The sequence below is a fragment of the Cynocephalus volans genome, chromosome 6 (assembly GCF_027409185.1).
Source record: "Cynocephalus volans isolate mCynVol1 chromosome 6, mCynVol1.pri, whole genome shotgun sequence".
Lineage (NCBI taxonomy): Eukaryota > Metazoa > Chordata > Mammalia > Dermoptera > Cynocephalidae > Cynocephalus > Cynocephalus volans.
Genome location: NC_084465.1, coordinates 104,642,080 through 104,658,762, shown reverse-complemented (window position 1 = coordinate 104,658,762; position 16,683 = coordinate 104,642,080). Strand labels below are relative to the sequence as shown.

The following is a 16,683-nucleotide window of genomic DNA, read 5'->3' as shown; positions in this document are numbered from 1 at the left end:
GGCACATCAGACTCTCGACCTCCTACTGCCCCTTTAACCTGAGATTAGAGCTCCACTTTTAGCTGCTTCCTATGTGAGAGTTATGCATGAGAGTTGGCTTGCAAAGGGGGTTCTGCTGCTTAAGAAAAACTTGAACACTAAGATTTGCTAATCTGATATTCTTGTACCCTAAGAGTAAAGGAAAATGAGCTTGGAGAGGGTAAATGACATCTAAGGAAGCCCAGCAAATTGGCAATTTAAGCAAATAATATATTGGTTGATACTGCAGGTTCTGGAGCCAGACACAAGTGGTTTCAAATCCTAGCTCTGCCAATTACTAGTGGTGTCCTGGGGCAGAGTCAGCCCTTGATTGTTAGATCAGGTCTGTTTTATTACCCCCAGATGCTCTGAGTGGGATAGTTGATGCCCCGAGTTATTTCACTGGTGAAGGGACTCAACAACTGGGTCATCTTTTCTTTCCCTTTTCACTGCCAACCCCAACTCCCAACTCAAAGGGCACAGAGCACCCAAATGTCTTTTGATCTGCCAGTGATGATGGATATACTAGGGGTACCCAAGGACTATCCTCACTCAAAGAATAATTTGTAGGGACTGGCAACCTCTTCTGGAATTTACCTCCAGCAATGGGGTCTATATTCATGGCCAGGGAAAGGGCTGTTTATGACAAGAAGACATGGAAAAGAGACTGTGCATGATCCTTGGTAGCTGGGTGACCTTATCTCACATCTGTAGGCTTTGGTGTCCTCATCTTTAAAGAGTGGTGTTGGGGGTTTGATAAACTCAAGGGCCCCCAAAGCATCCAGATGGCATGCTTCAAGGACCCCAGGTGCCAGGAAACACACCTCTCCTTGGTATCCAGACATTTCCCCTGAGACATCTTCTCCTTAAGTGCAGACTCATGAGTCAGTCATAATTCACCGAGTCTCCCTCTTTATCTGTGGGGTGAATGATGAGACTTTTGAGCATCCCCAGCCTTGGGTATTAACCTGAAATAGTCTGACTTCAAAGCTCTGTTCTGAGGGACTGCTCTGACCCAGGCATAGTCGAATGGGAAATTTACATAGGCCCAGCATCTCTACACAGTGGAAAGTGAGCTTGTAAGGGAAGATGTTTCCTAAATGGAAGGCCTGGGCCTCTTCTGGGCATGGAAGCTGCCCTCCAACGGTGACTGTGTGAAGAAGCACCCAGGTGCTTCCTCTGTGTTCAGAGCATGGCCCGTATGGGTACAGGGAAGAGTGCCCCTTCTGTCTTTCTCTTAGAGGAAGGGTTGCTTATTTGGTTGATGCTGATGGAGTCATGTGGGCAGGTGACCAGCTGTTAAAAGGTGACACACGTGTTTTGCTTCCTCCTCTCTGAAGCCCAAGAAGTAAAAGACTCAGGCCATTTCATAATGGTGGTCTGGCCATCTCTCTCCCTCTGTCCCTTTCCCTTAGCTGCACACACTTTGGTGCCCGCCCTCTGTTCATGTCTTTCTGGTTTGTCAAGCAGTGTGGTCAGTGCCCCACTCACATGTCCTTGCCCCCCCCGAAGGTTACTTATGGAACATTCACGTGCATGCTGATGGCTTCCTGCATTTCTCCATGCACAGCATAGGCTGGAAGACTGGGGAGTAACCTCCGCCAATGAGGGCTGAGGGGGTGGACAGGTCTCCCAGCTTTCTTGCTATGCAGAGGAATAATAGGTACATTCTGCTAAGACACATCCCTATACGACCTTCACTACAGTGCTGGGGGCGGGAGGGTGACTTTACTCCCTTTTCACTGATGAAGAAACTGAGGCTTGGAGAAGTTAGTGAATTTTCCCAAAGTGGTGGAATACAGGACTTCCTAAGCCCAGTTCACTGTCATTTTCTCAGCATAGCACCTTGGTGTCTGGTAGGTTCCTGTCTGATATATAGCAGAACACTGGGCAAAGACCAGTGAAGAAGGAAATTTTCTACCGCTGTCTTCATTTCAGTTCTCAAGACTACTAGCGGGCTTGTTTAGGAAAAGTCTGTCCCTTTGATGAGAACAATTGATACATGAACGGGTCATGAGAGCAGGAAAGGATTTTAAGCCTTTTGGGTAAGATAATATGGAAGGGTTAACTAGCAGCTTGGTTGATCCCAGGGTTCAGACCTTCAGGAGAAGTCACAGAATCATAGAATGTCCAATGTGGAAGGCAGCTTTGAGGTCATCCTGGCTAGTCTATACCTTTCTTTTACAAATGGAGAAACTGAGGTCTAAAGACGAGAAAGTCCTTAAGGTTACCAGGCTGGTAACACAGACATTAATATCTGAGAGAAAATAAAGGAAATAGAGGTGATTAGAGTTAAGTTGTGCTAAAATCAGGAAACCACATGAACTTGCTAAGTTGGGAATGGCAATTTGGGGCCAACTCTAATCAATTGATGGGACTACCAAGAACACACAACTGAGCAAATTTGTGAGGCCCTGTCTAAATTTTGAGAGTAATAGTTCAAGAATTGATTAGTAATGTCTGCCTCGGCATAAGGTAGGTAAACACTGTTAATCTGCCACAAGATAAAGACAAGATCAGGAAGGCTGGGACCATGGTTAAGATAGGGTAGGAAATGCTTAAGTGTTAGAGCCCACAGGCTAGAATTTGGAGGGATGACGGATGTAGATCATCAGTGACAAAATGGTGCCTAAAAGTAGTGCCTAGTCTGGCATTCAGGTTACTCAGCAACCCTACTTGATTTTTTGCTCTAATCTTTTCTCTCAGTATTCCATCATACTACTCTGGAATCTCTATAACCTTGTAGATTGTAAACACACTTCATTTTACACAGCAGGCACTTAAATCAAAAGTTCTGAATCCTACTCCAATTGTTGCCTTTAACCTCTTGTCTAAAGCACTAAAGTTGATTAGTCCATTTGAGCCTCAGTTTCCAAATATGCAAAATAAAAGTGTTGAGCCAAGTCATAATTTCTCAAAAAGCATTAAAAAAAACCCCACTTCAATATTTCTGTAGGATGGTAGCACTATTATGTGAAATAAATAGGCTTCCATGATCAATTTATTTTGGAATGTTGCTGGGTTAAAAAAGCATTTTTAACAGCATGACTTCTCAGATTCTTTAATATAAGAATTCACTGTAAAGTGACTCAGTTTACCACATATTGAAAACAGAAAACACACCAGATAGGACAGTCTTTAAAGGTCTTTCAGCTTCAAAATGCTATAATTCTTTATTAATTTTCCTAGACAATAGAGGTATAAAGAGAAGCATAATCAGTGATTGGCTCATTTCAGTTCTCTGCTGTAGACGTGATATGGTGGTTCATCTTTAACAATTTTTAAGAGGCTTAAAGGCAAATGGCAACATTACGGTCATTTCTTTAGTAGAACCTTAAAAGAGAAGTCAATTAGAATGAAAACAGTTGACACAAGTTGTTCCTTAAGACCAGACTAGATTATTTCAGTTACTTTAACAATGTGACTGGTGATATAACCAATTGGCAAAATTGGCTGCAGAACAGTGTTGCCTTTTTTTTTTTTTTTGGACATAGTCTTTGTTGATATAGCTTCTTCTGTGAAGAAGGTTTTCCATCTGAAACTCTTAAGTAGCAAAATCCTGCTCAGCATCCAAAGCTGGCTGGCGGGTTTCACTTTGCAGCATAGCATGGGGTAGAGCTGTCATGATCCCATACATATCATGTTAGTCTCTGCATGTGTGGTGAAGTTCCAGTTGCCCGATCAAAGATGGTTCTCCACACTGGGGAGTTGTCCACCCCAGTGCAACTCCAGCTGCCTGTGTTTATCTGCAGAGACAGGCCATTCCTTAGAATGAAGGGCTGTCTTCTTTCTTTATTCAAAAGAGGTTACACCTATTTGATCTACCTTTCTACAAGTCTGGTCACGGATAATGTCAAACTCTTCATACCAATAGTTTTCATCAAGGACTAATCGATTTCAGGGTCGGCATTGATACACAAGAATGGAAAGTGTAGAGGCATCATAAAACATGTCCATGGATTTAAAACAAATGTCAATGCTTGGCCCCACCCCTGGAGATTCTGATGAGCAGATCTAAAGTGGGCGTAGGCATCTGTATTTTGAAAAGCTCCACAGATACAGCCCACGTGTCCATCAATAAGAGACTGGATACACAAAGTGTGGCTTATTCATACAACAGAAAGCTAGCTACTCAGCAGCTAAAAATAAAAAGCTGTTGATACATGAAGCAACATGGATGAGTCTTCCAGAGATCGGGTTAAATGATAAAAGCCAGTCACCAAGGAATACACTGTGTAGAATTCTACTTATATGAAGTTAAAAAAAAAAAAGCAAAACTATTATATGGCATTAGAACTCAAAACTGTAATTTCTACTTGGTGTGGGGAGTGGGATTAACAAGGGAACTTTCTGGGCATGATAAGACTATTTTGTACCTCATTTTACTTGATGGTCTATGCAGATGCACGTGATATCAAAACTTAAACTGAAAACTTATAAGATATGCATTTTATTGTATATAATTTATACCTCATTTAAGTAAAGCAGCCTAACTTCCCATAGGTCCCCAAATTAGAGTTCTGCACCTGTGTCAAAGTCAAAGAATGATCATCTTCACACTAGGGAGGGACGTAATACAGTTTAGGCTAGCCACAGCCTCAAGAAATGAAACACCTCCTTGTCCTCTGCCTTATATTGCACAATCCCCCATCTTCAGTTACCTTCCAGGATTTCCCCCACCCTTTCTCTGTCTTTTAGATAATAAAACCAGGGAATTCAACATAAACAACCAGCTCAATAATAGATCCATAGATCTCAAGGAACTTTGCCTCTTTCCTGTTTCCATTTTAGCTGCCATGTCCACATTCCTGGAAGTAGTCCCCCTTTCCAGGCTACTTTGAAAGGACCTCGTGTTTATTGAGCACCTACTATATGCCAGGCCTTGATGACTCTTTTACCAAGGCTATCTCCTTTTCAAAATAGCCATGAGAAATAGGTATTTTTACTGTCCCCCATTTTCCAGATTAGCCATCGATAAGGGAAGATAAATAATGGCCCAAAGGTGATGGGTTAGTTTGATTGGGCTGCCACATAAAACGCCATGAACTGGATAGCTTATAAACAACAGAAGTTTATTTTGCACAGTCCTTGGGGCTGGGAAGTTCAAGATCAAGGCCCAGCAGATTCCTGTTCTGTGAGGTCTGGGATTTTGACTCATAGATGGCATCTCCTGGCTGTCTTCAAATGGTGGAAGAGGCTACCTAGTGCTCTGGGGTGTCTTTAATAAGGACGCTAATCCCATTTGGTCCTCATGACCCAGTCACCTCCTAAAAGCCCCATCTCCTAATACCATCACCTTGCAGGTTGGGATTTTAACATATAAATTTTGGGGGACACAAACATTTAGACCATAGCAGGTGACATTAGGCTAAGTGGAGGAGGAAGGATTAGAACAGTGATTGCAAAGCCTCTTAGAAGACCACTTTCCTTCCAGAACCTGAGGGGAGAAAGGCAGAGACGAGCTGTTGGAGACACAGATGAGTGTAAAGGGGGCAAAGATCATCACCTGACAATGACTTTCAGGCCCAGTTACCAGAATCCCAGACAGCCAGCCCCGCACACTCAGGCCATCCGTGCTGTCTGGCCCACCTCTTCTGGTAGCTTACAAGTGGCAACCTCAGGGCGACTTTTGTTTAGCACAACTCAGGAAAGACAAGTAAGCAGCTGGGAGATGTAAATGTCTTTGCTTTTAGGATTCTGGCTCCCTGAGATCAGAGGAGTGGGTTCCCGTACGGGGGTGGCGAGGCTCTGGGAGAAGCACCGGAGCAGACTCTGTGCGTGCATGTATGTGTGCACGCGTGTGTGTGTGTGTCGGCGCGCCTGTGCGTGGAGGGGGGATTGCTGTACCCTGCGCGAGGCTCTGGGGGAGGAGGAAGCGGTAGCTGAGATCTGAATAATTGATTCTTCAGCCTCACCAGACGCCCGGGAGCGGGCGGAGAGCGTGGATCTAGCACCACGGACAGCGGCGCCCGCAGCCACAGGCGCCCCTGTCGCCAGCCAGCCACCTATCCTGCGCTCCAGGAGCGGGTGGCCGCGCTCCGCGCCGCCGCCGAGGGACTGCGGGGTCTGCCTCGGCCCGCCTCCGGGGACGGCTGCTGCGGGCAGCAGACGCTTTCCCCTCCGGGGATCCAAGCTTCTTCGGCTTGTGCGGGGGTTGCTGCGTCTCGCCGGGGGCTGAGAACAAGTCTCTAAGTTGGTGTGGGGGGCGCCCCTGCCTTCCTTCTCCTCTTCCTCGGAGGCAAGCGCAGTAAAAGCACGCCCCAGGAACCCAGCTTTGCCAGTGCTGTTAGCCAGGGTGGCCAGGCATTCTCCGGAGTCCCGCCGGGAAGTGGGGAGCCGAACGCCCGGCGCGGAGCTGGCCCCGCAGTAAAGGGCCCGGAGGGAGCTGCTTCTCCCGCCCGCTGCTCATTCGGCCGGGGACCGCGGGGATCCCCGGCCACACGCGCGCGCGCGCTCCCACACTCACTCCCACACGCGCACTCGCCCTCACACACACCAGCTCGGAGCTGGGCTGCGGAGAGAGTGCTCGGGCGCGCTCGGAGCACCGGACAGCTGCCGTCCGGAGTGGGGCAGGAAGCCGAGCTCCCGCTCTTGGAAAGAGGCGCCGAAGGCTTAGCCGGAGCATGGGCCTCGGTGAGCGCTGAGGGTCGCGGCCGCAGCCATCAGCCCTGGAGATGACCAGGAGCGGCCACTGCTGAGAACTATGTGGAGAGAGGCTGCGGTGAGTGCTGGCGGGGCACGCAGGGCCTGGGAGGTCCCCTTCGGAAGGGGACAGTGGAAGACCGGAATAGGAGGGGGCGGCAGGACCGTAAGAAGGTCGCCGCGTGGGAATGATCGCGCCTCCCTCGGGGATTTGGGACCGCGGCAGCCCGCGTCCTCCCCCTCTCCTCCTGCCAGCTCGTCGCAAACTCAACCAGCGGCCCCCCCAGCCCCCATCCCTCCTCTTTCTCTCCCTACCCCCCTCGTTCAGCGTTTTCTGGTCGCACAACTCCCAGCCGGCGCCGGGGAGGTGGTAGGGGGTGAGGGTGGTGGTTTCCAGTTAGCTTCTCGTGGATGGACAACCTGGGGCTCCCATTCTCCTGGGCTCCCCGGAGCAGAGCTCCCGCTGTCAGCCACAGGGTCTGAAGATCCGCACTGGGGGAGTCTTGGGCACGGAGGTTCAGCTCCTTCTCTTTGGTCGAGCCTCCTGGGCGCACAGCGGGGCTGTGAGCACTGCAGACTGCAGCTTCTTCCCACCTCCCTTCCCCCGCTGGTGGGCTGACCCTGCCTCTCCATCTCTCCTCTGCCCGGTAGAGCCCTGCTGCAGAGCCTCCGGCTGGGATAGCCGCCCCCCGTGGGGGCGATGCGGACAGCGCGGGACAGCCAGGGGAGCGCGCGGGGGCCGCAGCATGCGGGAACCCGCTAAACCCGGTGGCTGCTGAGGCGGCCGAGATGCTCGTGCGCGCAGCGCGCCCCACTGCATCCTCGACCTTCTCCGGCTACAGGTACGTCCCAGAGGGAGATCTGGGCTCGTTGGGCCCGGGAGGAGGGAGACTCGACCGGAGGGAGAGCGAGAGAAGGGATCAAGGAGAGAGAGAGAGAGAGCGGGAGAGGGAGCCCACTAGCGAGGCGCGGGAGGAGCACTAGGGGGCGCTGCGGCTCCGTGGTGCTCACCCGAAGAACACGGGGCCGGTGCGAGTTTGCCCCAACTTCCCCCGGCTCCCGCCGCGCCCGGCCCGAGGGGCGCGCGCCTGTGCAAGCGTGCACGACTCTCCTGGTATTTGCAGGCACGCGCGGCTGTGCACCTGGCGCGGTCCATGTGTGTGCACCGCTTGAGGACGTGTGAGGACTCCGGCTGGCCGTGGGCACTGCTGAGGCGGCTTGCGGCTGTGCGCACAAAAGCGCGCGTGTCTGTGAGCGTGTGCAGCCCACTGCCCACGTGCACCTAAGACTTGGCAGCAGGTCCCGCAGTGGAAAGGCTGGGGAGGGGCTGTACAGTCCACGTCCGTCTGAGAGCTTCTTGGGAGCCTACCTTTCCCCCCCCACGCACGTTCTTTGCCAGCTCCCACGCGCTGGCCCGCCGGGGGGATGCGCCTACTCTCCGGAATTCTGCATTGCACACGGCGCACGTGAGAGGGTGTGCGTATATGTGCGCGCGTGTGTGTGCACGCGTGCGTGTAGGGGGCGGGTCCTGGGGTCGAGGGCCCTCCGCGCGAGGTGGGGCGGACCCCAGGTTTCCCCAGACACCGCAGAGCCTGGGCCCATAGCGAGTGTCCTCACTTCCAAGCGCTTGGGTGTACCCTGCAGGAGAGGAGCGGGGCCTGCAGCGAGGTCTGGGGTGCACCCGGAGGGTTCGCAGGGGCGGGGTCAGCCAACTAGTTTAGCGCGGGAGCGGGGATGCGGAGTCTAGGCTCCGTCTCCGCACGCCGGGGCTGGGCCGTAGTTCGCTCCTCGAGAGCAGGGGGCGGGGTCGGTAACTTGGTCCGCGAGACCCCGGGTGGGAGAGGGGAGGAGAGAGGGCTTGCTCGGTGCGCCTGCGAGCTGGGTGGGGTCCATGGCTCTACGGACGCTCAGGAGCTGTGGTCTGCAGCTAACTTGGGGAATGCGGTGGGGGAAGTGGACAGAGTCGGGGATGGGGAAACGGCTGGAGACAGGGGATGAAAAGGAGGCTGGATGCGAGAATGGGCTCGGCGACAGGGATGGAGAATTAGCTCGGATTGGAGTTGTAGACAGTGTTGGAGATGGGTCGAGGGATGTGCACGGCGTCGAGGACGGGGAATGAAGTCAGTGACTTCAGCAGCCCGTGCCGGGATGGTTTGCATACCTGGCTCCTGGAACAGGGAGCCGGGCCGGTAATCCCTTTTTTCTGGACCCCTTGGTCACCGCGGCTCTGCCTGTCACTCTTCCCCTTGCAGGGACCGTAAGTGGCGACTATGGGCAGACTGGGCTATTGGACCCTGCTGGTGCTGCCGGCCCTTCTGGTCTGGCGCGGTCCGGCGCAGGGCGCGGCGGCGGAGAAGGGTCCCCCCGCGCTGAACATAGCGGTGCTACTGGGTCACAGCCACGACGTGACGGAGCGCGAACTTCGAAACCTGTGGGGCCCGGAGCAGGCGGCAGGGCTGCCCTTGGACGTGAACGTGGTAGCGCTGCTGATGAACCGCACAGACCCCAAGAGCCTCATCACGCATGTGTGCGACCTCATGTCCGGGGCGCGCATTCATGGCCTCGTGTTTGGGGATGACACCGACCAGGAAGCCGTGGCCCAGATGCTGGATTTTATCTCCTCGCAGACTTTCGTCCCCATCTTGGGCATCCACGGGGGCTCATCTATGATCATGGCTGACAAGGTAAGGCCCGGAGGTGATGGGCTGCCGCGACCTGAGAGCGCGCAAACTATACAGAAACCACCGCAGGTCCTCGGGCGCCCTTAGCATCTGTCTTAATCTGAAGTCAGGGGTCGTGGCCACTGGCCCTGGTGAGAAGCGGGTCCTGCCTCTCCAACCCGGAACTGAGTGGAAATACCTCTTGTCTTGGTTCTGAAAGTAGGGTACTCAGAAGCACTTGGGTGTGCCGGGAAGAACGCGGAAAACACAGAAAATGGTGGGGGGAGGCGGTATAAGAATGCTTGGAGATTTCCAAATAGTGCACAGAGACGAGCTTGGAAGCACGTGAGACAGTATGGCTCATATTCCTATACTATCAATTTTACCTGATTGTTTTGTGGGGGAAAATGTCCATTTTTTCCCTCTTGTGGTAAGCGACTGAAACTATTTTGAAAAATATTCAATGTAGGTATGTTACGGAATAAAATGCAACGTTTTTAGGTAAAACACAGAAGGGCAGAGAAATGTTACGCTTCCCCAGACTCTCGCCCGTTAGAGGAACAGAAATGGGCAGTCGAGGAGCCCGGGGCTGGAGGTGCACAGCAGAGACTTGTTGCTCCAGGGAGAGGCTGTGAGTGGAGGGGACTAATCCAGACCCAGGGCACCGAGAGCCTGGAATTGTCCTTACCTGTTCCCTGAGTGGGTCTCACACTTCACAGCAGGGGCTCAAGATCTTCAGATGGAGGAGTTGGGTCCCTGATGATGGGTTTTGGTGCTGAAGACGAAGAGTTTCAGAATGAAGAAAAGTGTGTCTCAATCTCTTGGTTTAAAATGAGAGGGAGGGTCTTTTCGTAGGCCACCTGGGAGCATTGGTTTGGAGAAGAGAAGAGAGAGATTCGAAGATTTGAGGGAGACCTTGGGAGGGCCTGGTTTGGGAATTGCGCTGAAGTGGAGGGAGGGAGGAAGGTTGGGAGAAGTAATGTGAGGAATGAGAAAAAAGGGCAAGATTGGAGTTGTGGGTACTCTGCACCCTTAAGTCCCAGGGGAAAATTGGGGGGTGAAAAGGGGAGGAAAGTGTGAGTGTACTCGTGTTCCGTGGTCCCCCAGCCCCAACACCTTCTTGGAGAGTGTTCCTTAGATAGCAGGAGACATCCTAGTGGAGCGAGGAGACATTCCTTACCACACTTTCCCTTTTGACGCTCTCCAGGCACTTTTGTATTCATCAAATCAGATTCTGCCTCTGCCTCAGCAATTCCCACCAGCTCCTGTGGGAACTGTATTAATTCTTTCAGGTCTCCTGGGCTACAGCACTTTCAGCTGCAGTGTACAACTGATGCAGTGTCTTATTAAACATTCATTTTAAATAGTTTGCAGCCTAGCAGAATCCCTATGTGTGGCTGAGAGTTTTTCCAGCCACCTCTCAGTTGTGGGGGGCTCCTTTCTGGGATGAAGAAAGTGGGGAGTAGCTACGCTCTGCTATCAGCGTGTAGGCGATTCCAAAACTGGAAAGGGCCTTACCCACTTAGGGTCTACTAGAGCAGCTTGTAACTTTCAGATGAAGTGATGGCAGCATAGGGTAGTTAAGAGACTTGGTCAAGACCGTGTGGTGGGTAATGGAACCAGACATCTGGTTTTCTGGATCTAAGCTGCGATCTTACATTCCACCAAATCAAGCACGCCGTTTAGCACTGTTGTCCCATTTTCAGAAGGGACAGAGAATCAATTTTGTTTTGTAGGAAGTACTGAGCCATGGAGAGGTGCAGCCAATCAGAGCCTGGAGGGCTTATACATAAAGAGGGAATGAAGGCATGAAGAAGGAGAAGAGTGGCCATTTCCAGCAGGGGTTTGAGATGTGATTTGGGGATCTAAATGTTACCACTGAACCCTCCTCCCTTCCAAAGTTTTGACTAAAGGAGCAACATACAAAATGCAGTAATTATATTGAAAGTGAAATTTTTGGATTCATGGAGACTCAGGACAATGCAATGGAGAAATCTGGTAAAAGCTGAATTGGAGAAGGAGGCGTGAGGCTGGGAGATCTGAGTAGGCTTCCAGCTCTTTTTCTTCTAACTCTGAGCTGGCAGGTGTGTGGCTCAGGCTCTTGACTGTAGGCAGAGAAGCAGGAACAGAGAGTGGGCTCAGTGACATGCACCCCCGTGATAGGCAATGACCCTGCCCACTAGTGAATCTTGACCCAGTGAATGTCAGGCTCTTATCAACTAGACAAGCAATTGCTCCTCCCTTGAAAGGAGCATTAGAAAAGGAGTTTTGAGAGGTCCATGGGGGTATGAGTGGAAGCATCTTTCTCTCTTATGGGATGAACTGCTTTACGGGGATGTGGACAAAAGTCTAACTCCACTTAAGAATAAGGAAGAAAAAAGGGTCAGGAAATGGCAAGAAGAAGATGAGAAAGGACATTTCCAGAGAAGTCAAGATTAGAGAGAGATTTAAGATGGGCTGGAGAGGAGGGGAATGAAAGAGTCCATTGGCTCAAAAATGGTGGAGAGAATTGGCTACAGACCATTGTTGTTGGGGTCTTCAGAGTTGGTCTTGAAGACATTGTCCCCACTCAGTGATTCTGGTGGAACTGGAGGGAGATAAGGCAAGGTGGCAGGGAATCAAAGAAGTCAGCGGAGATAAAATTGGGGCATATGTTGGCTCCCATGTGTGGGATGGGCAGGTGATATTGAGAGGAGCTGGTTTAAAGGGTGGTATTTTGAGAAACTTGGATATGCTCAAAAAGGAAAGAGATTGAGATGTGAACAGCCCTTCCTTCCATTAGTAACACATCTAGTTGGCTTGTGCCTTAGCCACCTGTTTCTTTTAGAGCTGAACATTGAGTGTGGTTTATTTGACTCAAATGAAGCAGTCAAGGGATGGTGCCTAAAATTCTGCTTTATTTGGGTGTGCCAATGGTGTTATGACCACAAAGTCTCAACCTCCCCCTAAGATGATGTTGATTTGGTAAAGCTGCCCAGAACACACTTCTAAATTGGCCACATGATAGCGCCCCATGGATAAGGATGGTGGCTAATTTGATTATCAGTTAAAATGAACACAAACATGCACACACCACATTTTTATTTTTCCCTTAGCCTACTCCCTTGGAACCTTATAGTGATTGAAATGGTGTTACACAGCAGATTTTTGTGGTGTTAATTTACAATGGAGGTGTTAATTTTTGCTTGTATCAGTGGTGGTCTTGCAACATAATTAAATTAGAGGTGAAAATAATGTGTCATGTAGATAAAATTCTAATCTTTTCTTGGTTTGGTCATTTTGACCCCATTCAATGAAATACACTCTGGCTGCAGTGAGTCCCTAGTAAAGTCAGCATACGGACTACATCTTTATGTTTTTTCTCAGTTCTTCGACCCTTTTCTCCCCTTATTGCTAACTGCTCCGTGGAGTGAAATGGCAAGGCTCAGATTTTAGCTACATCTATTTGTGGCAGTTACTGCTTGATTTTTCCTTGTGTTATTTCTATACAGACCTCATCTCTTCTACTAGAGTGTAAGTCCCTTGAGGGCAGAGTTTTTGAAAAGTGTGTTTATGTGTATACGTGTATTTAAAATAACAAATGCTCCTCCTCCACAGACATTTTATAACAATAATGTCTTTACATTGTAGAGCACTTAGAAAGTACATTAAAATTTAAAGAAGAGAATAAAAATCTCGCTCCAAATGCCATCAACAGCGGAGACCACTGCTGACACTTTGGTGTATTTCCTTCTAAGCTCTGTTTATTTAGTTACAAGTTCAGGATTATATTATATACCTGTTTTTGCTTATTGTACTTTGCATTCTGTGGGCCTTTGTCAGAAGACTCAGGTTTTCCTTTAATTCTGGAAAAATCTCAGCCACTCTCTCTTGGGTCTTTATCTCTGCCATTATCTCAGTTAAAAAAATTTTTTTAGTTCTCTATCTCTCTGTCCTGTGTTTGGGAAGGTTTCTTCAATTCTATATCCCAGTTAACTACCTTGTTTCATTTGTGTCTGGTTTATTATTTTTCCTGTCCATTGAGTTTTCATTTCAACAATGATACACTTTATTTCCAAGATATGTAATTGGTCCATTTTCATATCTCCCAGTTTTTTGTTTTATGAATATCTCTTCTCAGTTTGTGTGTGCACATCTCTCCTTTCTCCCTTTGAGGATTTTTAAAAATACTCATTATAAAGTCCTTCTCCAATTGCTCTAGCTTCTTTGTTTCTTCAATTATAAATTCTTCCATTTGTAGAGCCTGTTAATAGGTCTTCATATGCTATCTAATTTATGTAAACTTTTTTGTTTTTAATTGGAACATAATTGATTATACATATTTGTGGGGTACAGAGTTGACTATCAATACTTGCTTACAATATGTAATGATGAAATCAGGATAATTAGTATATTCATTATTACAAAATGTATTCATTCTTTGTGCCCATTAACCAATTTCTCCCTAACCCCCATTCCCTTCCCCCTTTCCCACCTCTAGCAACCACATGTAAATTTATTTTTAAGGCAATTTTATGATTTCTTCTGCTTATATCAATAAGGGTGTGTGCTTTTTTTTTTTTTTGGTTCCTGGCCAGCACAGGAATCGAACCCTGGACCTTGATGCTATCAGCACCACGCTCTAACCACCTGAGCTGACCTACCAGCCCTGGGTGTGTGCTTTTAAACCAGCTCATGTCAACAGCTCAGCTAGAGCTGTTAGTACAGGCTTGGGTCCCAGTCTCATGTAGGTGACTTCATTTTGGTTCCTTGACACAGACATGGGTCTCTTTTCTGGCTGTGACTCTTGATGGAGGATGCAGATGTTCCAGCCCCTTCCACAGCTCACTATGATTCTGCGTTCGATTCTAACTCTTCTTCCCTGGGTGGATATTCAACCCTCTGCTGCCATGGCTCACTGGGGACCCATCCCCCCATGGATCAAGTGGCTTTAATGCCTACTTGAAATTGTAGAGTCCCATCTTTTGATTCATTTGTTTTTAGGGAGTCCTCTCAATTTTCAATTTGTGACTCCCTTTTCTTATTTCCAAGCAATACTTTGTAAGTTTTAAAATAAAGATTTCTCTATAAAATTGATGTCTTAGGAACAGAAGACGGAGGATACTGAGTGTGTTCACTCTGATTTTGACCCAGTTTTATTTCACATCCTGCTCTTATGTTTTTAAAACCTGATTATATATTCTTGGAATTTTCCTTGTCATTAAATAGACCTCTCAGACTTGATTTTAAATGGCTGCAGAATGTTCTGTTTATGCCATCATTCTTCTAATGATTCCTCTTTTTCTCTTTTTTTTTACCTTTAGTAAGGTACATTTCTGATCCATAGGTATGTCCTTTTTGGTGCCTTGCACTGATCTTACCTTTTGCATTTGTTACTTGGTAAATGTGTGTTGATTGAATGAATCAAGTCATTGATTCTGATGCCAGCTTGCTGCGGCTTCCAGACGAATATCACAGTGTGGTTCAATGCATTCAAAGCTGTGTTTGTTCTTTAAATGCCGACTGATTTTATAGGTATATGCCAAGTCTCCTTTTCTCTCTAGTGGGCAGATAGTTACTAGCCGTCCTGGGGATTAACATACATTGGGGGTTACATACTAAAGGCCTTTGGAGCACTGCTGAGGAACAGCTCATCAGCAGGAGGTAGACGTCGGTACTCCTGTAACCTGGCAGCTCCAGAGTTTGGATGTGAGTGACGGGCCTTCCCATTAAACACTGAAAGCTCATGGAAAGGGCAGACACGCTGATCAGAATGTTGGTGGAGCCCACTCAGCTCCTGCTATAGAAGCATCAGGTAGTTCCTGGGAGAGCGGGGAGGCCTATCTTTAGCTTTTTCGATGAGGCATGTCAGATGCAATCACTGACTCCTCCTCATGTAAGTCATCAGAGAGGGATAGGCAGAATCCTAATAGGCATGACTAACTCTCCAAATCGTCGTCAAATGTTGTTGGTAAACACCTATACCCCTTGATAGCTGCAGTCTTGTGGGTTTGGAGTGGTGGTTATTTGAGGTGGTAGCCTCAGATGAAAAATACTCCAGGTAGAATGAATGGGGAAAAAGAGAGAGAGTGGGGTGGAGAGGAGAAATATGAATTGAATCTTGGGTTTGTAATAGAGAGTTGGTAGCCTCTGATGGGTTAAGGCTACTGACTGGTGTGTTTTGTTTGTCCTGAATCTCCCACCCTTTATCTTTTGAATTTGAATTAGTTGCCAATATTTTAGAGTTGGGAGAGATTGCATTTAATAAAATCCAAATTTCATGCTTCTTTGAAAAAATCAGAAGGCCTGGCCACACAGGGCCCACTTTACCCCATGGCAAGAGTTGACCATAGATGAATAACACCCCCTCTGCAATCCCCCATCCTTAGACAAGGCAGATGCTCTTCCTTTCTCCAGTTCCCAGCACACCCACTTCACTCATTTATGTTATGTACTTGGTCCTGAAGGTATTGGGGTTTGAGACCCCTGGTCTCTAGATGCTGAAGAAAATAGCTGGTCTTTGTTAAAAGGATCTTTCTTGGGCACACTCCTTTTCTTCCAGGGACTGCTACTTGGAAAGGTGGAGAATTCATGGCATGCATGTGGCCATACTGCTAGGCTCATTGCCACCATCATTAATCTCCGGTAACACTTCATTCTGTTGAGCCCATGGGCCTTTCTTAACACAGTCCTCCAGACAGCCACTGCCAATAGACTTGGGCTGGAAGACCACAGGAAACCTTGGACAAAGAGTTGGAGGACCTAATCCCATTTCTAAAAACCAGTGTGACCTTGGAAAAGGCCCTCACCTTTCTGACCTTCTGGTTCTTTTTATGCAAAATGGGGCTTTGGGATGATATTATCTCTAAGACCCCTTTCAGCTCTGAAAATTTTATATGCCTTCCAGGAGAGATTGGCAAGAAATATACCAAAATGTGAATAGCAGTTGTCTTTGGGTGGCTGCTTCAAACTTTTAAAGAATGTCATTATTGAGTGTTTAATATGTTGGACCTTGAGTTAGATTTCCTGCATTTAAATTCAGGTTCTACCACTTACCAGCTGGGTGATCATGGGGAAGTTCTTAATATCTCTGAGCCTCAGTGTCTTCATCTGTAAAATGGGGACAATAACAGCACCTTCTTCATAGAGTTGTGAGACTTACATGAGATCATGAATAGAAAATACTCATACATAATAAATGCTTGTTATAGGAATGCAAGTGTTATTGGTTCTACATTTTATAGTTTTTATTTTTCTCCAATGCACATGTTCTTTTTAATAACCAGAAAAAGTGACTAAGGGTGATGTGATGATGTGAGGGTATCCCCTGTAAGAAACTGGGAATGAAACCCACAGAATTCTCAGAAGTGGAGGGTACAAAATA

General features: G+C 48.2%; 1 protein-coding gene across 2 annotated transcripts in view; it reads left to right on the top strand.

The window, feature by feature from the left end:
• The first annotated feature begins 8,930 nt into the window (after positions 1-8,930).
• Positions 8,931-16,683, top strand: part of GRIN2A (glutamate ionotropic receptor NMDA type subunit 2A) — a 393,456-nt gene continuing 385,703 nt past the window's right edge. For both annotated transcript variants that reach the window (XM_063100338.1, XM_063100339.1), the window contains exon 1: positions 8,931-9,344. In XM_063100338.1, coding sequence (XP_062956408.1) covers positions 8,931-9,344 — 414 coding nt within the window. The remainder of the gene's footprint in view (positions 9,345-16,683) is intronic.